Below are 26709 nucleotides of genomic sequence, written 5' to 3'. Positions count from 1 at the left end.
GAATTATATCCTGGTCACATGAATAAAGTATTTGAACAGGATGTACATTTGCTTAGTCTAATTAACTAAAACTCTAAAGCGGCTGCTCAGTGTTAAATTTTATGTCATTATTCTTTTGATAAATTTTGCATAGATACTATATGCTAACCATGCATACATTTGACTGCTTTTTAAAATATAAATATTTTAAGAATTTACTTGTTCTCATAAGACTTAACTCATAAGTTAACTCTTATCCAGGAACTAATTATCCCAATATACTTATTAAATATGGCAGTTAAAATGTTAGCATAAAGTTTTCTTTTTTCTGATCTGAAGTTTTTAAGATAGTTATTTATAATTCCTAGTGATTGTACATTAATTTGTATTTATTTCGAATAATTATCTAAACAAGTGTACAATAGACTAGAATCAACCTAAAATGAGAACATTACTAATTAGGGGTATTAAAATAGAGCATTGACACTCCTGCCTGTGGTTCTTGCTCCACTGTTATGTGAAGACATTGCCAGACCTTTTGTTAGTTTCTAAGTCACACCCTGAAGGGAATGGTCCATGAGAACCGTCCCAGAGCCTAGATATATTTAAATACATTATTCAGGATGATGTAAGCATACGTAAGCATCACGATTTTAGTGTATGTATAAGAAAGTTTAAATATGCTGGCTGCAAACATGGTTTTAAAAAAAACGCCTTTCATCTAATTTGCTCGTGTGCTGAAACTTTACTGAGAATGATTTTTTTTTCTTTTGAGGAGAGGATTGGACCAGTGGTTAGTACAGTTATTAAAAATGAAATATGCAGGTAAGATACTAAACCAACCCTCCATTAACAAAAGAAAAAAAATGTAGTTACATGAAATATGGGGGAAAAAATGTTGGCCATTCTGTTTGACACTAGTAGTATGAAAAATCGAGTCATTATTTTAAAAGAATCCTATGAAGAGGTTTTTGAAGAACGTGTTATTTCACCCTCCCATTGTGTCTGGTGAGAATATAGCTATAGCAGGAAAAAGTGGGTAGAAAGCAATGGACATGCTTTGGTTTTAAGAAAATTTCATTAAAATTCCAAAGCAGAAGATAACCTCTAAAAAGAGTTAAAATATTATAATTGGCCTAGTGGAGAATTCTGAGACTCATGTTTGGGCCTTTATGGACTTTGTGGTTAAGTTCAGTTGCCTGAAGTGTTATTATCGTTTTGTAAGCAGAGTCAGGTGCTGAACCATTCATGTTTCACGCAACATCAGTATTAACTTTTTCAAGATATGTCCAATAATCTTGGCATCTGAACGTCTCTAATTTCATTATGAAAATACAGTAGCTATCAATGCTTCTTTCTGGAAGCTATTGTGTTTGTTGGTAATGCTACTGCATCATGGAATAATCAAAATCTGCCTTGCCAGGTATTTTCAAACTTCAGCTACCAGCTGAGTTCTTACTTGCTGAAACAGGAGACAGTACATTTATAGACAGGAGACTAATCCTGGAGGATGTGTTTTGTAACCCAAGCTACTACTTCCACTCAGGAAGGCCTCAAACCTGATGCCTTTTGGTTTTTTTACTAGTGTATGTTGTTTTTCTTTAAACTGTTTCTTGGAGGGTGGGAGACTGGCTTCATCTTTCAAGAGAACAACTGCTAATTAGACTAGTCTCTGGCAGGGAAGATGACTCCATTTCTGAAATAGATGAGAAACACAAGATCCCAAAGAAGATTTCTTACAGAGGAACAAGTTATTTGCTCATAAGAAATGGTCATTATGAGCATTTCATCTAAGAAAGGAAACACTTTTCTTTCTAAAGCATGAAACAGTTATTACCTTGAACGTGATAAATACCCTTGGAGCAAACAAAATGCAGAAGGGAAGGCCCTTGAGTTAAGTTTCAATTGAGGACTGCAAACCAGAGACACATTTCATGACAGAGTTGAATAGGTGTGTATATATAGTCATATTTCAGATCTAAATTGGAAAAAAACGTCCTGATTTGTAGCCTTTAAGGTTTCTACCTTGGGACTTCAGTCCTGCATGTGTACATTTGTCCAGGTTTTTAGTACAAACTTCTTTGGAGTTTGCTAGCTCCTGAAACAATGAACTGAGCCTCCACGGGTCCAACCCTCTGGACTACAGCAATGCCTCCAGAGTCCCTGCACACCATTTCCCAGCCTGCTTAGGGTCCAGAGCAGAGATAGAATAGTCAGGAAACTTCTACAAAAGCCAGTAGGGAGTTTCTGATGGAATGATTTATATAGACAATGTGCTGGGCCAAGGAGGAGCCAGGGCTGGTCAGTCTCTCAGTTGGAGGGGAAAAACAGCCTTGGAGACAGACAAAGGGATTCATTTTAATTTAGCTTTTGGATTGTTTGAGTTTGGAGCTAGATAGGGGCAGCACAGCTTGGGGTCAGAGAGTCTCTGTTCAGCTCCTACTCCTGCACAATGGGAGACTTTGAGCTATTGTGAGATTTAGAACATGATCATGAAGTGCCAGTCCTGTGGAGACCAGCGATCAGGAGGGCAGAGAAGCAGTCTGGTGCCAGCTACCTACAGCCAGCCAAGATCTCCACAGGGCTCCAGACCAGGGAGTCATGAGAGCACCCTGCCCCACTCAGGGCTGAAGAGACTGTAAGGGAAGTCCTTTCTTTTTGTTTAAGCTGGCCAATATTCACAGCGCTCCAGCATTCATTGCAGGACTTCTCTTCAGCCTCTTATGTGCCTGGAACGGTGCTAGAGAGGGAGCTGAAGGTCTGTGTACAGTGGCGAATGCAGGGAGGTGGAGGATTTGTTATATTATTGATATCGTAGTGTTTTAGTTAATCTTAATCCTTTTCTTCCTTACAGAATTTGTTTCCTGTCCCTAGTAAAGCCCCTTGTGTTATATTTTTCTTTTGGAGCATGTCATTTCATTGATTGGAGCTTGTAGTAATGTATTGTGTTGTTTGTGTATTTGGTTATATTCCTTGTGAATTTCCCAAGGGACAGCACCTTTGTTTCCCAGGCACAGATTGCAGTCACTTTGGGTGAAGGCACCAGGCACCAGAATAAAAAACCCAGGACTCAACCCAAGGCAGGGGCAGAGACAAGCCACTCCGATTAGCAAGCACCAGGGAAGTTTGAGCCAAGCCTTGGGGAAGGGGTAACATTAAATTCAAAATTAGCCTATATTTTGTGAGCAATGAAACCTGTTGAAGATAATACTGCCCTTTTCTCTAATTTTTAACAGGAATGAGTGCATCCTTCCATACCAGAGATGCTATTTCCAGAAATAAAATTTGTGAACATCCCTCTCTGTTGGAAAAGGGGAGTGAAAATAAATTTAACTGAAAAACCAGAACGGGGATCTAGGACTCACTCATCTGTCAACTTTTGCCTTTTTTCAAAGACTATACAAATGCTTTTAGAAGCATCATAGATACCCTATAATTCTACCTCAAATTTAATGCTGTTATGTTAGTGGTTGGAAATTTTGCAGGTAGGCACTAGCTATAGAAGACCTCAACGTGAATACTGTTTGTATGCCAAGAAGTTGGACTTCTCAGGAAACAAAGAACAGAATTTTTAAAGGTTTGAATTGTCCTGTGCTTCTTGTCTGCTCAAGCTTAATAATAGTGTCAGGATAGTTCAAGAACAAACTTGACCACCATATACATTAGTCTGAACAGCATCTTCTTCAAATGAGTAGGAAAGGGTTTCATTTTTAAGTCCTTGACAGATCAAATCAAGCTGTTATCCACTGGGAAACTGCAATCTAATTTATGTCATGTTGGAGAAGAATTCAGATTGTTCAATTTAATTTGTTTTTTTCATCTCAAAATCAAAAGAATTTATACACAAGTTGATTCTAGACAGTTTGAAGGGGTCTATTGGATTTTTTTATACTGGTGTTTTCTGTAAGAAAGATTCAGATTCCTCCAAAGCCCTGAGTACTGGAGAAGAAATACTGTAGGAAACATGAGAGTTTGGTTCTGCAGGTTGAAGTGAGGGAGCTATATATCAACCCAGGCAGTTAAACATCTACATAGTGCATAAAGGTGAAGGGAGCAAAGGGGAAAACACTGCGCTGGAGTCCTGTTTGGAACCATCCCACTCAGTCTGTTTTCATGCATTTCTCTGCACTTTTTAAATTATGTGCTAAGCAGAATGATGTTTCAACAGATGAAACATGAAAGAGAACTGCATATGACTAACATCACTCCTAATATGCATGTTAAAAGCGAACAAAGCAAAAATGTGTGGAGTATAGAAAGGGAATATAAATAATAATAAATAAAAATAAATATAGAAAGGGAATGTGAATTAGCATTGTTATGGATTATTTGCTGTTTTTCATTGTGTTGTTTGTGCTGTCTTTTAGGACAAGTTCCCACATCTCTGCCTTTGAACTGTAACAAGGACAGTATTAAACATTCTATTATCCTAAATATTTATATTATGAAGGAAAAAAAAGTTTATTTCTGTCTCAGTGGATAATGGATCATAAAAATAGATTAAAAATAAATGGAGATAGGGATAGTAAAATTGAAGGAGAAAACAGTGAATATTTAACAGAGAGAGCAGGAATGAAATCAAAGTTTAGCTGACTACTCTTTGAAAGGACTGAGACACACAGGAGCTAATTCTGCAATGTATGCTCATGCTGGCATGTACTTACTCATACAAGTAGTCCTGTTGAAGCCAACAGGCTTACTTACAAGATCAAGTAGTTCAGCGAGAGTAAGAGTTTCAGAACTGGGCCCCAAGAAAAGATCTTTGCAGCACAGTTTCATTGATTTCAGAACTAAATTTCTCTAGTCAAACTTCTAAAAGAAAATTAATGTATAAAGGAGAACTGAGATAAGAACAACAAAAATATAGTTACAGTGGAGCTCTGTGTTGCTGTATGGGAGATCTGGGTTTGTTACCCATGAAAGGTATGTTGCTCCCAGGACCTTCATGAGCTGGGCAGGCTTCAGGAGCACAATCAACCTTTGGCAGAACCTGTCTCATCACTCAGCAGAACATCTGCTAGCCTAAACCCCGTGGCTTAAAGGAGCAGCAATTAGACGCTTTAAAGAAGGAAATCAAATACAAAAAAAATAATAAAGAACAGAGGTATCTCCAGAAGATTCATAATGGTTGTAAAGGGCACACTCTCCTTTCTATCCACCTGGAAATAGAAACTTATAAGTAAACCCCAAAACTGCATTATTTGAATATTTTAAATAATTCATTTTAGTTTGCATTCCCATTAGTCTCCAAATTGAGTTCTGCAGCTGCTGCACCTAATTTTATTTTGGCATAGAAAGATCTAGGGTCTGTGAAGCACAGTCTGTCTCTTCCCTCTGGAGCAGGAACTGGCATAATGATTCAATATTTAAAAGTGCTTTTGATCATCTACATTTGTACAGACTGATTACAACTTCAAATAAAATGAATACAGGCAAAGAAACCCTAGTATCATTTACTGGAGGATAGTTAATTGGCAGGTAAAATTGCAATGTTTTAACTAAATGAAGTAAAATTTAATAGCCCATAACTAGTTATGATGAAAAAAGGCAAAATAAATCATAAAAACCTGATTCCTTAGAATCACATTAATTGTAATTCCTGATGTTGAATCTGCACAACAGATTCATTTGATGATAATTTATGGGGAGGTTGTAGACATATATGACACAGGACAGTGAAGGTTAAAGGTATTTATTGCTCCCTGGTTCTTGTTCAGCTGATTGAAATATACTAGAAAAAGACTTCTGTCTGGAATAGATACTGTATTTCTAGCTCTAATGTCAATTGACAAACATAAAAATCAAAGCAAAGTAATCACCAGCAATTCAAAATCCCCAATATTATCTTGGATACTGGAATGAAAATGTGAGCTCATTCAAGCTGTTTTAACCTAGTACAATGTAAAAAGCAATTTAACTTGGAACACAGAGAAATTAGAAACCAAAACATTGCTGAGACTTAGGAGGTTATAAGTGACAGTGACAGTACAGTCAAAGTCTGTAGTCCAGTGGTTTTCAAACTCCTCCATAGTGGGATGCCTTTTTCCATATTGAGACCCCGTCCCAGAACTTCCCTCCCATCTAGGCAGGATCTGGCTGGTACTTCCTCCCACCTTCCGCTGAAAAGGAAGGGAAGGACAGTGTGGCCCATCACCTCTGACATCAGTTCAGGACCTCCATGTTAAGAATGTATGCTCTAGTCTAGTAGTCAGTCAACAAAGTTTATCTAGAGAAAAGTGGGAAAGCCAGATTTTTATTCTACCAAATATAGCCTGAGACACTTAATTCTGGCAGAGATGGGAATAATCGTTTCCTCCGCTCCCATTTCCCAAGAGCAGAAAAAAGGAGTGGTCAGCACAGCATCCTGAACTCTGATTCAGACTCCAAGACTGAGTCTCAGGTCAGGCTCCATTAAGGATCTAACTTTGGAAACCTGGTGAAAATAATTTCCACAGGCCAAAATCTGGGGTTTGCATATTTAATGCAGACATGTGGAAACAAGAACTAGATAGAGTCTGTTACTGTCATATTGTTCACCTTTAAACTGGTAAGAGGACCAATCCATTGAAGGAGGTTTTTCTCAAAGAGTAGCCTACCCACAGGGCTAACACACAATATTTTATTAGAAATGAGAATTCAGACCTCTATGTGTCTAAACAATCAAGTTTAGAAATAGAGGTCTCCTCTACAATTGGTTGCAAAGATTAAATCTCATTCTACCAGAACAGGGGCTAAAAACTTACCACTGCTTTTTAGGCCACTATACTTCATGAGATATTTTATAATTTATGCATATGAATGGGCACTACTGCTGAGTGAATAATTCAAAGTGTACTATTTTTTCAAACAATTGTCTTTCTGTTCAAAGATGTCAAGTTTATGATTTTATCAAATACAGTCCCATAATTTAAAGTTATATTCCCAATAATTCTGAATAATTCATGATCTGTAAAATGTGCACTAGCTGTTCATTCTGCATATTTGATATTCATGCTGCTTTGATTGGACATGTGGATCACATGGTGTGTTTCTGCTCTCTGATTGAGCATAACTCAAAAAAACCTACCACAACAAACAGATTTTTGACAAAATATTCACTTTTTCTAATTCAAATTTCATTTTCTGTGAGTATGCTACAATAGCCATTTAAAATTCACCATTTTTCAAGTATTTCTGCTAGTAAACACTTTGTGTAGAATATTCTCAGGAAACTCACACTCTGAGTTAAAGTGAATTAATTAATCATTCAAATAAATATTCATGGTAATATGCCCATCTCTAATAAGCACCAGAAAGAGAATTATGCCCAAATAGAACCCTCTCTTTCTTCCACCTATGAAAGCCTTTGGCTGTTTGGCTATAAAGATAAAGCATATGCACACAAACCCATAATTCTCAGAGAAACAGGTATCTAATATTCCTGTCAATAGGCCAGCCTGAATAATTCAGGACCTTTCAATTATTGGGATTGATCCATTGTTAAGTACCGCTGTTCTTACATAATATGTGCTGGACAAGGCTGAACTGTTTAAATCCCTGTTCATTCTAGAGATGACAGTCTCTTTCACGGTAACATTTTAAAGGAAAAATCAATAAAAAAGGCACATGGGAGACAGAAGATGCTGCTGCTCATCGGAGCCATGGAGGGAAAAGAAGGAAAGAAATGCTGCCCATATTTCCATTGGTTGACTAGAATATTTAGCTGGAGTTATAACTTGGAAAACAGGATTCTCTAAATCATCAAGAACATCTTACTTGTAAAAATGATAAATCTGGATAAATAGCCAGAGTAAAGCATAAGGGCTTTAGGGCCTTCTAAAAATGTCATGCTGATCTAGCTTATATAGTGTTCCCACATGCTAAAGAAAGGATAAACACAACCATCCTGCTCTGGTACAGGGGATGGTATTAAAAAATATCATTATCTCATATAACTGCCTAAAACAGAGTATTAGAGAGACAAGTGGATGAGGTAAACCTGCAGAAGGACCTGAAGAAGACTTGTGTGTGGCTTGAAAGCTTGTCTCTTTCACCAACAGAAGTTGGCCCAATAAAAGATATTACCTCACTCACCTTGTCTCTCTAAAACAGAGGACAGTATATTTCATGCCACATACACTTGTCTGCCAATAATGCAGTGTCATACAAATGCGCTGGCAGATCTGAGCTGATAAAGATGGCAAGTCTGTTTCATAACATGCACTTATTGATTGCTTCTCTGATACCTTGCTGACCTTTTCCAGCTTGTCATGCCTGATATTCTGCATTGGACTGGCACTATACTGTTTTTCCAAAGTTCTTTTTAGAAAGATGGACATTACGTAAAATTGAAAAGAAAGTTATTTTTGTTATAACCCAACAAATTTGTAACTGATGCTGCTCAAATGAAAATCTGCTAAGGATCAGAAATTAATAGTGTAAGGAGTTTGAAACAGTGAATCATGAGAATGAACACACCATTTTTAAACTGACTGATAACTGGAATCTATAGTTTGTATCTTTATGTAAAAAAGGATCATGTTAGCATCAGCTTCTGGGTTGTATAATGAACCATTACAGAACAGGTACCTAATGATTATTTTCCTCAGCTGTTATTCTTTCATGTTCGCTGTAATATACACAAAGTTCTAATCCTACCCTACTTACACATATTGTTTTCTTCGATGAATTTCACTAACATCCTGGTGACCTTTGTAAAATTGGTTATTTAGAAGTATGTTAAGGTCGCTCAGAATTTAGTACAGTGCAGTGTATAGCAAATCAATTGAAAATTTAAAATGTCAGTGTCTGAGTTCATTTTCTGTAATCAAATTGGTCATGCCAAGTATTACTCCAGGATATAGTGCTTCTGGTTATTCTGGACCAGACCTGCAGTATTTGAGTTTTTGAGATCCACTGCTACTAAGATTCTCTCCAGTGTATAAAATGAATAAATGTCTTGCCTAGACTGGAGTTCAGTATAAAATACACAATATATTATGCAAATAGGAAACCTTCCTTGTCATGCTTTAGGAATGTTAATATTTCTGCCTTGTACTAATTTGTATGACGAATAATCTATTGCAGCTATACAGGCTAAAATTATATTGCTAATTTTGTCAATCACTGCAACTACTTTTATCTTCCAGAATCTCACCATGAATAATCTTTTAAGAGTCCATTAGATACATACTAGTACACTCCGAAAAACATGGAATAAAAATTATTCTCCAAACTGGATTGCAATGACTGACTAAAGCAAAGACAGGTGGATAAATTGCCATACCGATGAACTCCACTGTTGCACATTAGGATGTGACAAGCTCCAAGTCTGCTACAGAGTTCTGAAGAAACTGACAGCAATCCAACTCCAGAGGCACTGCAAGCAGTGTAAGCACAAGCCGCTGTGCGCTTGGATCGGATAAAAGACACTACCAGTCGGTAAAGTTCATCCAAAGAATTGAGGGGCCGCATCAGCTGCAAGCAAAGGAGAACAGAGAGATTTAGACAACATTTGCCATCAAGATGTATGTGACGTTCTCTTCTGGGAGGGTGACAGCTAAATTATTTCTGAGTTTAATGACTCCAGACTAGAACACATGAGCACTGTGGGCCAAACCCTGAGTCCAGCTGCTTTCAAAGCACAGATTTGGAAGGGCACGTACAAGGCACACAAAGTATTGTGGCAATATTTAAGACAGTTTTTTTAAAATCGGTATCTGGATATTTTCATTGAATGTATAATCCCCAGGCCCATCTCTACTGTGTTAGCCCTCTCCACCTGACTACACATGGGCAGGCCACCTTCTTCCAGGAGTATTTCCAAAGAAGGAATAATGCAGTGAAAGACAAATGCAAAGACAGGCACAAAGGGAGGAGTGCTGGTGACTGGTGCATGACCACCATGAGAAAAATTAGCATACAGGTAAGAAAAAACTGTCATATGTTATGCAAACAGCCATTCACTAATCCTGACTAACTACTGAAAGAATATTAGAGCAACTAGGTGGGTAAGGTAATATCTTTTATCGGACCAACTTCTGTTGATGAGGGAAACAAGCTTTCAAGCTTACACAGAGCTGTTCTTCAGTTCTGTAAGCTCAAAAGCTTTTCTCTTTCACCAACAGAAGATGGTCCGATAAAAGATATTACCTCACGTACCTTGTCTTTCTCATATCCTGGGACTAACACAGCTACAACACTGCATACCAAAAGAATAACAGTAAGCAGTAGAACAGGAGTGAAGAAACCACAAAAAAGAACGATTAACTTTGCAACAAAACTGAAAAGAAAGTACAGGGGTCGGCAACCTTTCAAAGAAGAGCCATTTTTTTGTTTTTGTCTTTGACCAAAATATTTTGAGAGCTGCATCACACGCAAAGCTACCTGTAGAGTTAGAATTTATCAGCTAATAATAATTGAACATATTAAAGTTATTACTACTCACCAATGCTTTTAATGCGACTTCTGCCATTTGAATTTGAATATAAACAGGAGGGGGCTCTGGGATGGGACAGGGGATTGGGGTGCAGGAGAAAGTGCATGGTCTGGGAGGGAGTTTGGGTGCAGGAGGGGGTTCTGACATGGGGCAGGGGGTGTGAGGTGCAGGCTCTGGCCGGGAGATGCTTATCATAGGTGGCTCCTGGCTGGTGGCATAGCAGGGCTCAGGCAGGCTGCCTATCTGCTCTGGCCCCATGCCGCCCCTGGGAGTGGCTGGCTGCTGGCACATCTCTGCACGCCCCTGGTGGTGATGGGGAGGTGAGCTCCACATGATGTCCCCGCCCCCCGTACCATCATCACAGGTCCCATTGGCCAGTGGGAGCTGTGGGGGCGGTGCTTGTAGGTGCGGGCAGCGCATGGAGACCCGCACCGCCTTCCCCACAAGGGGCACACAGAGATGTGGCAGCAGCCAGATGCTTCTGAGAGTGGCATGGGGCCAGAGCCCTGCTGCACTGCCTGCCGGGAGCTGCCTGTGGTAAGTGCTTCCCAACCAGAGCCTTACCTCGCACCCCCTCAAAAAAATGGCTGCCCACAAGAGGGCAGCCAAAGAGCTGCAAGGGGACAGCCAATGAGCCCCATGCAGCTCCAGAACCACAGGTTGCCGACCCCAATGGTATCCAGATTGAAATGATACATATATAGAGAAAGAGTTTAACTGCATAATATTGAATTTATATTTATATACATACATACACATACACATACACACACACACACACACACAAAGATAGGAAAGACTGTCTTCATGAACTGGTAACAAAAGGCAGCGTCTCTCCCACAGTGTTTGGTAAAAACATGAAATGAGGCTCAAGTCACATTGCAGCTCTTGTCATACAAAGCCTTGATTTTCTCTGCTCATGAGATACCTAGGGATTCCCATAGAGAGAAACCTGCTAACCAAAGAAGGAATATTTTAAAATCTAGGAAAGCACTCCCAATGGCAACTTTAATTCACCAGGGAAATGGTAGCCTTACTTATATTTACCTATATTTGAAAAGTACACTGATTTAACTAAAGTGATTTAAAAATAAATCTAGCTAAACCAATGCAAACTGCTTACATAGACTCACTTAACATGTTAATATTTAGTTACATCAATTTAGCTTGCATTGGTTTCAACTGGTACTGGTTTCTAGTTTAGACAAGGCTTTATGAAATATAAAACTGTAGGCTGTAAAATGGATGTCAGATCAAAAGCAGATGCCATGCTAGGTAGTGCTTTAGGCATAAAAGGAGGATTTTTTTTAAATTAAAAATAGGAATCCATTTTAGGGGAGCCATCATGGGAAAGTTGTAAGGGCAACCTTGTGAGGAAAATACTGAAGGGACTGTTCTTTATGGGACAGTGCACCAAGTTCATTCTCCTGGGCATAGGGACTGTTGCCTGCAAGCACCCCTGACAGGACTCAAAGGGATAAGGCGGAGATCAGGCCATGGTTCTGCCCCTTTACTCTTTGCTAAAGTCAGAGGAAACAGATCGGCTTCACACGTGAACATGTGTTGCATCTCCTGAAGCACAATATCTCCTAGGAGGGCAATGCTATGTCAGACCATCTGTAATGCAGAGCTGGGACAAAAGCCATAACAGAGCCCTGAAAAAAATACCTCAAAATAATTCAACTCAAGCCAAAAGAAAGGGATTAGGATAATGTGTAACATACAGAGTTTAATTAAACACTTAATATTATTGTTTACCTTATCTATATAAGCAGCTTTTGATGTTGAATTTGGAGGGAGGTTCGACTTGTCCAGGTAGAATGCCCTAAGATAACAAACAAACAAAACTGTTAATTGTTTAAAAGCCTCTATAACATATACTTTAAATATAACTGAAATGTCCTTTGATTTATGAAGGGTTTTTTAGACTTAAGGACATGAGACAAGTAAGGGCTGGAACAAAATGAAGGTTAAGGGTGCACTAATGCTCTTCTTTTTAAAGAAATTATGAACATGTTTTTTCTTGGCAAGCTGCAGTATAATGGGGTCACTGAATAATGTGCATCTGCGTGTACACTGTGCATCAGAACTTCTGCAGCACGTTTTACTGCAAGTTGCTAGAAAAATGGATCTGGAATTGTTATGGAGGTTAATAATATTAGAGGAGCACCCCAAATATACTAGGCACGGTGCAGACATATAGAAAGACTTTGTCACTGCCCTGAAAGGCTACAATATAAAAAGAAACTACAAAAATTAAGAGTGGGGGAAAGATACACCATACAGGCAAAGTGAACAGGGTGATGACAGGAACTAACAATGGGTGAATTTTTATATATGCAACAAACTATCCTCAACTGCTCCTCTACATAACTTCAACCCACCTATATGAAAATGATTTAGTGTATAAAGATGCAATTGAATGCAAATATTGTTCATCAACATAAAAACAAAATGCAATGTGAAAGAGAAAGACCAACAGACCCAGAGCCAACTACTTAATAAAAATTAATATTGCATAGGAAGTGTCTGTAGAACATAAAAGTGCAGCATGTGTTCTGTCAAAGGACAGAGGCTGGTGTTCCATATGGTACACAGTATGCTCAATTCGTGTTCACAGGCCTTCCATGTTATCCTTTTCCTCCTCTGTCCTAAAACTGAATAACCCCACTCCTTTAGTACATAAGAACATAACAACGGCCATACAGGGTCAGACGAAAGGTCCATCTAGCCCAGTATCCTGTCTTCCGAAAGTGGCCAATGCCAGGTGCCCCAGAGGGAACGAATAGAACAGGTAATCATCAACTGATCCATTCCCTGTCACCTATTCCCAGCTTCTGGCAAACAGAGGCTAGGGCCCATCCTGGCTAATAGCCATTGATGGACCTATCCTCCATGAATTTATCTAGTTCTTTTTTGAACCCTGTTATAGTCTTGGCCTTCACAACATCCTCTGGCAAGGAGGTCCACAGGTTGACTGTGCATTGTGTGAAAAAAATACTTCCTTATGTTTGTTTTAAACCTGCAGCCTATTAATTTCATGTGGTGGCCCCTAGTTCTTGTGTTATGAGAAGGAGTAAATAACACTTCCTTATTTAATTTCTCCACACCACTCATGGATTTTATAGCCCTTTATCATATCCCCCCTTAGCTGTCTGTTTTCCAATCTGCAAAGGCCCAGGCTTATTAAACTCTCCTCATACGGAAGCCGTTCCATACCTCTGATCATTTTTGTTGCCCTTTTCTGAACCTTTTCCAATTCCAAAATATCTTTTTTGAGATGGGGTGACCATATCTGCATGCAATATTCAAGATGTGGGCATACCATGGATTTATATAGAGGCAAATGATATTTTATGTCTTATTATCTATACCTTGCTTAATGATTCCCAGAATTCTGTTCGCTTTTCTGACTGCCACTTCAAATTGAGTGGATGTTTTCAGAGAACTATCCACAATGATGCCGAGATCTCTTTCTTGAGTGGTAACAGCTAATTTAGACCCCATCATTTTATATATGTAGTTGGGATTGTGTTTTCCAATGTGCATTACTTTGCATTTATCATCATTGAATTTCATCTGCCATTTTGTTGCCCTGTCACCCAGTTTTGAGAGATCCTTCTGCAGCTCTTCGCAGTCTGCCTGGGACTTAACTATCTTGAGTAGTTTTGTATCATCTGTAAATTTTGCCGCTTCACTGTTTACCCGTTTTTCCAGATCATTTATGAATGTGTTAAATAGGACTGGACCCAGTGCAGACCTCTAGGGGGCACCACTATTTACCTCTTTCCAATCTGAAAACTGACCATTTATTCCTACCACTTGTTTCCTATCTTTTAAGTAGTTATCAATCCCTCTTCTCTCATAACTGCTTACTTTGCTTAAGAGTACTGGAGAAGAGGAAGCCTGTGATCTAGCCTCCCCTCACAGCACCTGCTGCAGAACCCTAATACTGTACAAATGGTTCAAAGAAGACTAACTTGTTATTAAGCACTGACTCATTATTCCCCAAGACCTTTTCCTTACTCCCCAGTGACAGCTCACCATGTCACAAACATCCAGTACATGCTACCTACTAGTGGTAGCACCACTTCATCTTCCTTCTCATATTCAGAGACCATAAAGAATTTTTATTTTTCCAACAGATGTATGAGTAGCATCACTTATCAGACACTATCACCAGCTTACCATCTATGTGGCATTACCAAATGTCAGTAAACTAATATTAAAGACTCCCTACCAGGAGCTATTGCTGGTTTCCTTTAAAGTCTGGCTGGAGCAATTTCATAGTGTTCTATTACTCTATGATGCTCATACAGCTGTTCCTGAATGTGCTGCATAGAAATCCATGGTGACAGCATATCTGACTTCACTTGGTGGCAGTGAAGGCCACTCGTGAACTTGGACTGAACATATTCTGAACAAGATGTTATGCAGAGCAGAGTAGGAGAACAAGAATGCAAATCTGTTGTAGGAGCTTTACTTCTGAGTCACAGAAAAAAGTTTATTATTACAAACAAAAAAATAATCTATTACATTAATAACTGCACCTTGTCAAGAATGGGAACATTTTCGCAAACATTTTCAAGAAAAAAAAATGTGGGGAGTAAAAAATCCAAATTTTGAAAATTTCAGTCAGTTCTATAGATTGTAAAATAATTGTAAGCAACGTAAAGTGAATAAAATAGTTGATAGTTGTTTTAATAGGAGATCAGTATGGTAGTAAGGATGGACCATAGTGAGATAGAAGAAAAAAGAACTTTAAAGAGTAAATTAAATAAAGAAACAAACTGCTTCTTACTCCTCTAAAATACAATGAAAACTAAAAGGTATGAAAAACAAAGACCAGACAGCTGGAACCACCATGCTTGTCCTTCTGTCAGTGCAAGGCATCTGACACCTAAGTGGCTTATTACCTTGGTGCACTGTCAATAAGATGAACTGCCAACAGTCTCCATCAGGAGGAAGGCACAGCCTGTCAGTGAAGGATTGCTGGAGATGGCATTGGTAGAAATACCATGTTTACTTTGTAACTAAAGAATTATTTTAAACTACAGTAAAGTATGAACATGAAAATAGGAAGGAGATGTGCACTTACAGCATCATTCACAAATGACAAGATCATCCTGGGTCCCGATCCTGCAAATACATACCCGCATGCATAACCTTACTCACATGAGCAGTCCTATTAATTTCAGTGGCACTGTTCACAAAAGTAAAGCTATTCACATGCATGTGTTTGGAAGGTCAGAGCTACAGAGTACAAATTTTAATAACTTTAAATATTTGAGTTACCAGTAATAACTGCCCTATTAAAATCTGACACTAATAATACTGCTAGATTCTGCTGCATTTAGTTTTGTGGTTTTGAGAGGAATATTTTTTCTAGACAGAACATGTAGATTCACCCCCCAAAAACATAATGATACTGATCTAGTTCTATTATTTACAATTAAAGTGAGTCCGCAATGCCACTTTGAATAAACTCAGCATCCAAAGGAAGTTGGAGAATAGAGGACAAGAGATTTGCAGGAAAAAATTGCTATTAATGCTACATGACTAGCCACAGTGCATAACAGTTACCTCAGCAGTAACAGACCAGGCTTTTCTGTGTTACTGTACAGCAGAGCTAAAAACAAATTTAAGTGTCATTATGCCATTCGTGTATTGAACATTATCAGAATAAAAGCCTGCATTACTTGCTGCTGCTATGCCACAGGGAAATTTACTCATTCAGAATCTGTTCAGTATTCCCATCCTCTTTATACCATTTTTTCAGCAAATTCAGCTGCATTAAAAAACTAGTAACTAAATATAGAACAGTATACCCACGAATGGACTATACAAAAAATAACCAGCTCCATTCTGAAAATGAAGCAACATGGGCATTGTAAAGGGATACAGAATTAAATTAATTGCTACATTAATAAAGTCAGTTATTCATTAACCTAAAGTACTAAAATTGAAAAAAATCAATTGAACAATATTAATTTTACAAATCTAAGATATCCTATTCAAAATGAAACCATAGCCAGAATCAGCTAGTAGTCCCAGATATTTCTCAAGTGCTTTATTTTTATTGTTTTTCATCAAAATTGTCTTCAGTTTTTCTCAGAACATGACAAATTGTGGACAGCATATAAATTTCCAAAGCACTTCACTTAATTACTGAATGCCTGTTAAGGTCCTTAATCAAATTTCAGGGGGAAAAAGTAATGGCAGTCTTGGCATGGTACCCACTTTGGATGATATTTTCTAATCCATTTGAAGTGAACAAGAATGAAATCATAGTACTTTGCGTGCATGCACCAAATGTTATTAGAACTGCTCTAAAAAAATTTCAATTTTTATAAGTTGTGGTAGGCCATTCTTATTATAAAAAGATAGAAAACTACAGTGAGTTACCACATATTATAGTATATTTTATAAAACAACCCTTGTGCAACATCTTCAATAATGGAACAAATATTTGAAGGGAACTCTGTAAGGGAACTAGGTAGAATAAACTGCTTAGGTTTTAAAAAAGAATCTGTCAGATAAATACATGCTTTTTTGATCAAGCTATCCATAAAATGTGGATGAATGGAATGCTGTAGTTGTAATGTCTTGATTGTAGTGAAACAATTGATGGTGTCTCACAAAAGTAATTCAGACATTTAAAGGCTTGAGAGACTGAATTATAAGAAAAGAAGGTGGCTCTGATCCTGAAAATACATACACATATAACTGTACACACAAGTCGTCTTCTTTTCTGTGCATCACAATTCGATATCTAGATTGTTCAGCCACCTAATTGCTGCATCATCAAGGGTAGTAAGAGGTTGTAGTCCACCCTCCAATCTTCTAATTGTGCACTCCTCCTCCACGTTTGACCATTGGCGTCACTGCCCCACAATCACACTAAGCCAAATCTATGCATTGTGGCAGCCACACTAGCTGTTCCAGTCAGCAGCCTATTAAGCCTAGTCCAGAATCTGTGTCCCAGGTTGCAAACACAGACACTCTGGCTGGAGTAGTCTTGGAACCTGGCAGGATCTAAGAGTTTGGGGATGCGGTTTTGGGGGGCAGGGAGGGCAAGGAGGAAATAGGAGAAAGAACCCGTTGTGGTTGTTTTTTCTTTTCTATCTACTGGGAGAGTTCTAATTTTTGCCTGTGGAAGGAAGTGATCTAACCAGATAGGAGGCAGGCAGCAGATGAGATTAGATAAAGCACATGAAATTTCAGAGTAATTAGTTTCTTTTGGAAAATTAGGAGGAAATTTAAAACAATTGATTTACAAAGTAAAAGTAGTTTGATCTGAACTATAAAGCAGCCATTTATATCGTATTTGCCATGTCTGAGCATGAGCACACACACAAATCTCTCTTAGACACATTCTAAGTTCTGCCATCTGGTGGTGAACTATGTATTGAATTTTCCAATTAAACATTTTTTTTATCTGTTGTTCAGTGCAAGTGAATCTACTGCAAAAAATTGCTTGCTGTTAAAGCAAGCAACTGAAGGAGTCTAATGTATTAAATGTTCTTTCTGAAGAACAAAAATTACTAAGCCTAATTACTCTAATCAGAATACATTAAAATCTAGCTTGAGGATACATTTTAGGAATTTTAAACCTACAACACTGAACACTTTTTAATTTAAAACGCATTATAACAAGTACAAATACTACTCATATGCATACTACTAGTGTTTTCACAATACTTTCTCTCTCATTCATACTATAGTCCAGAAAGAGAAGAGTTCTGAAATATTAATTAGTTGTGTACGTTTGCAGGACAGGATTGCATTATTTGTCGCATATCATACATTAAGATAATCATTTGGTATACTGATGTCTTTTTCTGTACTCAATAAAAATTTAACGAGACGTAGGAACAGTCTGATAGTATAACATACAAATATTCCTCCCCTCTGAAATTTTCCCACATATACACTATATGAAAGAAATCAGATTTAGCCTCATGTCTTTTTATTATAAAGTAATTTTATGAAAGGTGGGAGGGGTGGGGGAAAGAATCAAACAAAGTTTTAGCCACAGGTTTATTTACCCACTGTCTCATAAGCAGGATCCTATGTACTCTGAGGCAGAATAAACAAATTCTTCATGCAAAGTCCTATAATTTCTGCATCAGTACAATATTATTTAGCAAGGGAAATAAGTAATTAAATCAATTAAAAAACCCTCTCTACACAATATCCTGGCACAACAATTTCATTGCTTTCAAACACCTGCTGTATGGAAAGCACCACAAATGGTACAAGTATCAGAGGGGTAGCCGTGTTAGTCTGGATCTGAAAAAGCAGCAAAGAGTCCTGTGGCACCTTATAGACTAACAGACATATTGGAGCATGAGCTTTTGTGGGTGAATATCCATTTCGTCAGATGCATCCAATGAAGTCGACATTCACCCACAAAAGCTCATGCTCCAATACGTCTGTTAGTCTATAAGGTGCCACAGGACTCTTTGCTGCCTTTACAAATGCTACATTTTCACTTTTCATGCATATTTTACGTGGTCAGTTGGATCACAGGAAATACCACCTGGCCTGCAAAGCTATGACCCCTATCCACCTGCACCTCACATTCTTGCACCCCCCCACCTCCTCAGTCCTGCTGGAATCCAAGACAACAAGCCATCTTTTGGCAGCCACATAACCAGTGTAAGAAAACATAGGGTAATCATGTAAAGCCAGTATAGTCCATGGTGTGGAAAACGTGCTTTTAGGGGATACCGTGTGGAAAGTGAAAAGCAAAACATAAACAGAAGAAAAAAGGGGAAATAATTAGATCTGAGGTGAATCATCCCATCCCATAGAAAAATCCACAGCAGGTGGGAGAGGACTCAGAAAACTTCAAGAGATTCACTTCCAGGAGTTTTCTTCCAACTGCCCCCTCTGGAAGAATGTATTTGGGGCATGGGCTGGGGCATAGCCCTCCAACCCCACAGATCCTAAAGATCCACAGGGAAGTGAAATCCCAGATGTTTAGAGGGGATTGCCTCTCCATTCTTTTTCTCTTGCCCCCACAATCCTGCAGCAAAATGACTCCGTCAGGAGCTGTCTTGTCAGCATCTGAATTGGCTACTATCCAGTTGCTGAGGAGGGTCTATGGAAGAGTTAGTCTTATGAGATCTCAGCATGGCTATCTGAGGTGTTAGCTGGCGATAATGCCCTGAAGAGCATCTGATCCATCAATTCTATCCTCTAGTACCCAATCTCGGTGAAGCCTTATCCTTCTGGTACATGGAGAGAGGCTCCTAGGAAGTTGGGGAAGGGAGATGATGAAAACTGCAGTGGAATGGAATGAGGTGGAAGCAGCACTCACTTATCTGCCAGATTTTTGTCCCCCCAGCTCATGAGTTGGAGAGACACTTCTGTTCCAAGGAAACTGAATCTCTTTCTCCAATATCTCCTGAATACAGCCCTTTTCATTAGGGGAAAGGTCTCCACCTGCTCTCCCTTTATGGGTCCTGGCCCAACTCCAGTTGCCTTTCTTTCCATTATCAGAGCAGAGGCAGTAAAGCAGTTGTGATTACTTATCCTCTGCTGGGGTTTTCCATTCCTTACCCCCCACTTTTGTCAATGTGGTCACTGCAGGGGATATTTATGGGCCATTAAACTGGCCATTAAATAAATAGTTAAATAATTAAAGACAGGCTGCTAAATAGTTATTGGATGGTAATTATTTCTTGTTACTCCTATCCTGGACTGAATTCAAATAGGTGACCTATAAGTGAAAGACTTCAGCTCCTATCTTTAAATACTTTAGATCTATGTTTTTTCCATTTCAAGAAGCCAGAACAGAATGAAGAAGTTATTCAGATCAATTAATCTGCAGAGTTAGAACACTGTCCTTCTGAATCTAGTGTTTGTGTCAATTCGTGCCATTTCAAAGTTTCATAGTATTAACTAATATAAGGAAACATTCATTATATTTTGTCAAAGATTTAAAGAAAAAGAGCCCAATGCTGATAAAGAAAAATCCAAACTCTGTTCAAACTACTGGGGATCTCTTTTATACCAGCTATGCTAACAGAATGTAGGTTTTTCAGCAGCATCTCTCTATTCTCTTTGGTGTTATTTCATTTAGATGCAAAGAATCTCAATTTCTTGTTTACCTAAAATGCTTTTTATTAAGTTTGTTAGAGACAAATGTAACTATTATTTTCCTGTTCTAGCTTTGAGAATAAGTATTTAATGCTGAATCTCTTTACTTCATCAAAATATGTCATGTACAGGTAGTTCTCAGATCTATAATAAATTCATTTTAGGCACTTCTTAAATATCTACAAAATATCAGATTTCATTTTGATATAGTCCTATCAAGCACACAGTGAATTTGCATATACAGTGGTGCAACCCAGTTTTAATGTTGTATAATTAAACAGAAAGCAATATATCAAATATTTGTCTTAAAGAAAGGCATGGATTTGCACATATCTCATCAATATGCCACTCTGTTACAATATAAATATTTCCATAAGACACATCTATCTTATTGTGTGAAAATTACTATAGTCTGTCAACTTTCTTCTGAATATGATAGGCAAGGAGTATTAACATGATCACATTTGTTATCAAGTGAGACAGGGATCCTTTTCCTTCATTCAATATCTGAAATTGTAATTAATGACTTCTAGGTGACTATAGGTCCTGTATGATTTGTGTCAAAGTAACCATTAGAGAATTTTAATTCACAGTCAGAAACCAAGAATGCCGTCAAATCTATCTTCTGCCCTGACAACATTATGCAGTATGGAGAGAAAAGAACTATCATGCCAAGAACCCACAGGCTGAGGAGTTGCTCTGTGTACAGGGACAAAGAAATTATGTTCCTCACATGCAATTTGTTATGCTTTTGTGTAAATTCTGGAAACAGAAACATTTCTCTTTTTTCTTATCTTTCTCTAAAAAAACTAAAGGAATAAAATAATAATGATATGAAAAACACATGGAGATGTAACAGGCTATCCTAGACTAAAGCATTAATTAAACATACTATCATGCTGTGAAAGGCTACTAGTGCCAGAAAATAGATACAGTAATTTTTAGATGCAGAACCTATTTGATGTTACATTTTAAATGAAATATATTTTTTTAAAAATACAATCATTACACTCTGCATAATCAGAGGTTCAATGTAATGAGGGTAGTTAGCTAAATAAGTTGTCATTGAATTCACTGATTATAATTGCTTCTTTAGAGTAACATACTTATGTTTACCTCCTAAAAATATAAAAGAATATCACAGTGGAGGAGAAAGCTATTGGCTAGGCCTTTTCCAGCTACCATGTAGTTTTTGCTTTTCTCTCCTCTTCCGCTAAACAAAAGGGAACAGAACTATCTGTCAATAATTCTGGACACAACTGGCTTAAAATAATGGTTCCAAATTACAAAGAATGATAAGCAATAGGAAAATAAATATATATTTCCTCCGCTGAATGCACACATAAATTCATTGCTATAGAGTGGTGACTGGCACCCATGTGGCTGGTGGAGTTGCAGATAGTAATTTGCACTCTCTTCTTTTTAAAGTAAAAAACTGAGACACTATACATAGTTAGGGATGTCACAGGAAAGTGTTTTATTGGGGTATAAGGAAGGTTGATAGGCAGATCAGAAGAAAAAGCAGCACATTCTGCCTTCTCTTATTACCTTCCTCTTTCAGAATGAAAAACATACGGTGCTACACTGTACACTGCTTACCCTGAAGAGCAGGATGGGAGAAAACAATATTTATCCCTCTGTGACCCTGTCACTGTTTTCTCCTAGTCCTAACTTCTCCCACTCCAAACTAGCTCTTATCCTACCATCTCTCTCTCAACGGACCTCACCAGTCCACACACATCATCACTCATTTGTTGGCTTAATTTCTCCTGCACCAATTCTGCCAACTCATCAAGGGACTTTGGGGCAAATTAATAAAGGTATTTACACAGCTAAAGATACAGATAGGTATTTAGTAGAATTTTCAAAACTGCCTGGATACCTAACTCCCATCAATGGAAAATTAGTGAAATCAATGGAGCTAGGCACCCAGATGCTTTTGAAAATCCCACTAGGTGTCCATATGCATCTTTAGGCACCAAAATACCTTTAATAAACTGGCCCCAATGATTAAGTGTCCTTTGTGGTTTTGAAAATCTTCTCCTAAGCTTTTACAGTATTTTGGGGCACTGACCAGTGGAATGATGCTTCTCTAAAAACCAGTGAACAGAAACTACTAGATATCTTGAGATACACACTCTAGGAAGCTACTCACATTTTCTAGGACAACATACCTCTTAACAGCAATTTCAGAATGTCATTTAAAGAGGCCTATCCTCTTCTCACGGACTTAGTTTGTAACTCTGTCCACTCTACTTGCCATATATAGAAAAGGGATTAATTACACTGATTTTAGGAAGGGGGTAAAGAATAACATCCCTATTGCTGTTAGTGGAATTCTTAAAGTGTTAACTTAAAAACACCGTTCAATCTGAAAATTTATATTCCAGAAGCTTTCAAAACCTGTCCCAGCTAATGGCAACACTGCATAAAAATCAATGGGAGTTAGGCCAGAGTATGGATTATAGGATTTAGTCCCATGCAATGAAGTTAAATGATAGTTGTTTTGACTTATACTCCCTATGACAAAAAGGAAAAATACGTATTTTGCCAGATGTAAAAGTACAGTATAGTTCTGTTTATCTGAAACCCAATAATCTGAACCTCCACATTATCCAAATTCCTTCCTTGTCCCCCATGTATCTTATGCTGGGGGATAGGGGAGGGAGCAGTGCTTAATTTGTGCCATGTCAGTTATGAAAGTAAAAAAATTGCTTGAGTCCCAGCACCTCTTTCATTACAAATTAAGCACTAGGAGGGAGGTTCAGGTAGTAGAGCAGAGAACCCCCTGGACAGGACTGCAAAGAGGAGGACTCAACATCGAGCCATGGAGGAGGCCCCTCTCTGCTGACTGGCTGAATGGCTCCTGCCCTCTTGGCTGTCCAAACTCCTGATTATCCAAATAAAATCTGTGCTCCCCCCGTTATTCAGATAATCGGGAGTATACTGTATACTAAAATCACATGAGTAGTGGGGAATTTTATTATTAATTATTATTATTTTAATGGTTTTTTGAACAGTAAACCATCTCAGATTCGCAGATGATATTGTGTTGATCACCAAAAATACTATCAAACTACAGAAAATGCTGCGAGAACTCAACACAAAAAGCAGCCAAGTCGGACTGAAAATTAACCGATCCAAAATGAAATGGATGTGGTCTGATATCTTGTCAAAAGCCCAAATAACAATTAAGGGAAAACAAATAGAAGAATTTGAGCAATATGTCTATTTGGGCCAAGAAATTAACATGTGCCACGATCAGAAAGGTGAACTCTCCCAAAGAAAGAAAGCAGGTTGGTGTGCATTCAATTCTATCAAGGATGTCCTCCAAGGAAGAATCAACAAGGCAACATGCACCAGCCTGTTCGTCTCAACAGGACTGCCAGCAATGTTGTACGGCGCTGATGAAGACAGAGGAGCAGCAACTGTCTGTCATGGAGAGGGCGATGGAAAAAAGAATTCTGGGAATTTCAATCCACAGCTGAGTCCCCAGTGAAGTGATCGGACAGCAGAGTGGAGTGCAGGACGTTGTTGTGGAGAGCAGGAATAGTAAAATGTGATGGGCTGGGCATAAAGTGAGGCTCACTGATAATCGATGGACTTCAACTGTCACCAAGTGATACCCCCGGGAACTGAAACAACTGCTCGGCTGATCTCCAAAGATATGGGAAGATTTTATTGTGAAAAGACATGGCCGCACATGGAGAAGGAAGGCCAGGATACGAGAAGAATGGAAGACGTGTTGTGATTGGTGCAATCTATACAAGGGCTGAAGGACCAATCGATCAAGGTGATCAACAGTAAAAAAATCCTAAATTATAAGCGAAACAAAATACATCTTGACTGCGTCCCTTTAAGTCTTAGTTATCTAAGATTAGCAATAGATTAATTAAGCCAACCCAAAAGTTCCCATAATGACATTGTGTTCAGGATTCAAACATCTTAATAACATTATTACAGAATTTATTACTTGCATTACTGCAGCACCCAGGAGTCCTAGTCACAGCACGAGAGACAGCACAAAGGTGCTTGTTTGACAATTTAACAAGTAGGTGATGGAGGCTTACATCATGGGTTGATCAATACCAAATGAAAGGTGATGACAGCTAGAGGGTGTCTTGACTGTGAAGGGTCTTGAAAGTGAAGACAAGCATCTTATGTGTGATGCAATAAAGAAGGGGGTGCCAGTGGAGGGATTCAAAGACAGAGTCACATGGTCAAAGCGATAGGCTGGGAAAATTATCTTTACAGCATCATTCTGAATGGATGTGAGTGGAATAAGATTGCATTTATCCAGACCAGAGACAATGATGTTGCAGTAATCAAGATGTGAGATAACAGCACGAACAAGAATTTTAGCTGTGTAGGTGGCTGAATAAAATGGTTACCTACCTCTTGTAACTGTTGTTTTTTGAGATGTGTTATAATAATAATATAATATGGGGATATACCTATCTCATAGAACTGGAAGGGACCTTGAAAGGTCATCAAGTCCAGCCCCCTGTCTTCACTAGCAGGACCAAGTACTGATTTTACCCCAGATCCCTAAGTGACTCCCTCAAGGATTGAACTCATAAGCCTGGGTTTAGCAGGCCAACGCTCAAACCACTGAGCTGTCCCTCCCCCTAATGTGTTTCTCACATCCATTCCAAGAGGTGTGTGCGCACATGTGTTTTTCCTCTAGCAGTACCCATTGGGTTGGCTGTGGAGCCCCCTGGAGAGGCGCCCTCATGGTGGTGTTTATAGGACACTGCCGACCTGCCGCCTGCTCAGTTCCTTCTTGACAGAAGACTCTGACAGAGGGGAGGCAGGTGGGATTTGGAATGGACATGAGCAACACATCTCGAAGAAAAACAGTTTCAAGAGGTAGGTAGCCATTTTTCTTCTTCGAATGCTTGTTCATGTCCATTCCAGTAGGTGACTCCCAAGCAGTTTCTCTGGAGGAAGGGTCAGAGATCACCTGGTTGCTGATTGTATGACTGCCCTGCTGAATGCTGTATCATCCCTCACTTGTGGAGTGATGGCATAGTGTAATGTGAAGGTGTGCACGGAAGACCATGTTGCTGCCTTGCATATGTCTTGAACAGGGACACGCACAAAGAAAGCTGCAGACGAAGGCTGAGCTCTTGTGGAGTGTGCCATCAATGGTGGGGGCAGAACTTTGTCCAGGTCGTAGCACATTCTAATGCAGGACATGATCCACAATGAAATGCATTGGGATAAGATGGGAAGCCCTCTCAACCTTTCAGCAATTGCAGTAAAGAGCTCTGGTGACTTACAAAATGGGTTTGTGCATTCAATGTAGAAGGCTAGGGTATGCTTGACATCCAGGGAATGGACCATCCGCTCTCTGACACTGACATGAGGCTTAAGGAAGAAGACTGGTAAAAATATGTCCTGATTCACATGAAACTGGGAGACCACCTTGATAGAAATGCAGGGTGAGGACGCAACTGAACCTTGTCTTTGTAAAAGATGGTGTGGGGCTTGGAGGTAAGCGCTTTGAGCTCAGAGACCCTTCTGGCTGATGTTATAGCCACCAGAAAGGCAACCTTCCAAGAAAGGTAGGAGAGAAGGAAGGTGGCCATGAGCTCAAAGGGAGGGCCCATGAGCCCGGACAAGATTACGCTGGGGTCCCACTGGGGAATGGGCTGCCGCACAGGGCTGGGGTAAAGCCTGTCCAAGCCTCAAAGCCCACCATGGGGTTTCCAAAGACTGATCTGCCGACTGTCCCTGGGTTGAAGGCTGAGAGGGTGGCCAGGTGCATTTTAATAGATGACATTGCTTCAGGTCCAGTAAATAGTCCAAAAAGAGTGGAATTGATACATGCTACTGTGGGATACCCTTCTGCAGGGACCAAATAGAAAACTGCTTCTTCCACTTTGCCAGATACATGGCTCGAGTGGAAGGTTTCCTACTTCCCAGGAGAACTAAGCTCACTGAGTCCAAACACTGGAGCTCCAACAGGTTCAACCATGGAGTTTCCATGCTGTGAGGTGGAGGGACGCCACATTAGGGTGCTGGAGCAATAAGGTCCTGAGTGATGAGGTCGAGGCATAAGGGAAGGGTTACTGGTCTGTCAACTGACTGGCTTAACAGCGTGGTGAACCAGTCCTGGTGGGGCCATGCAGGCTCTATGAGGATCAACAAAGCCCTGTCCTGGTGGACCTTGAGGAGGACTCTGTGTTTGAGAGGGAAGGGTG

At 39.1% G+C, this 26709-nt stretch overlaps 1 protein-coding gene across 2 annotated transcripts in view; it reads right to left on the bottom strand.

Moving 5' to 3' along the window:
* Positions 1–26709, bottom strand: part of PREX2 (phosphatidylinositol-3,4,5-trisphosphate dependent Rac exchange factor 2) — a 304318-nt gene that overhangs the window by 26296 nt on the left and 251313 nt on the right. Inside the window, exons 36-39 of one of the 2 annotated variants that reach the window (XM_032805000.2) lie at positions 12155–12221; positions 9245–9435; positions 8433–8464; positions 4167–4184 (exon numbers count right to left, since the gene is read on the bottom strand). In XM_032805000.2, the coding sequence (XP_032660891.1) occupies positions 4167–4184; positions 8433–8464; positions 9245–9435; positions 12155–12221 (308 nt within the window). Of the gene's footprint in view, positions 1–4166; positions 4185–8432; positions 8465–9129; positions 9436–12154; positions 12222–26709 lie in introns of those variants that run through there. The other variant, XM_032804996.1, reaches the window with a different exon arrangement.

Source organism: Chelonoidis abingdonii, chromosome 2 (genome assembly GCF_003597395.2).
Source record: "Chelonoidis abingdonii isolate Lonesome George chromosome 2, CheloAbing_2.0, whole genome shotgun sequence".
NCBI lineage: Eukaryota > Metazoa > Chordata > Testudines > Testudinidae > Chelonoidis > Chelonoidis abingdonii.
The sequence above is the reverse complement of the archived record's forward strand: the minus strand, read 5'-3'. Positions and strand labels throughout refer to the sequence as shown.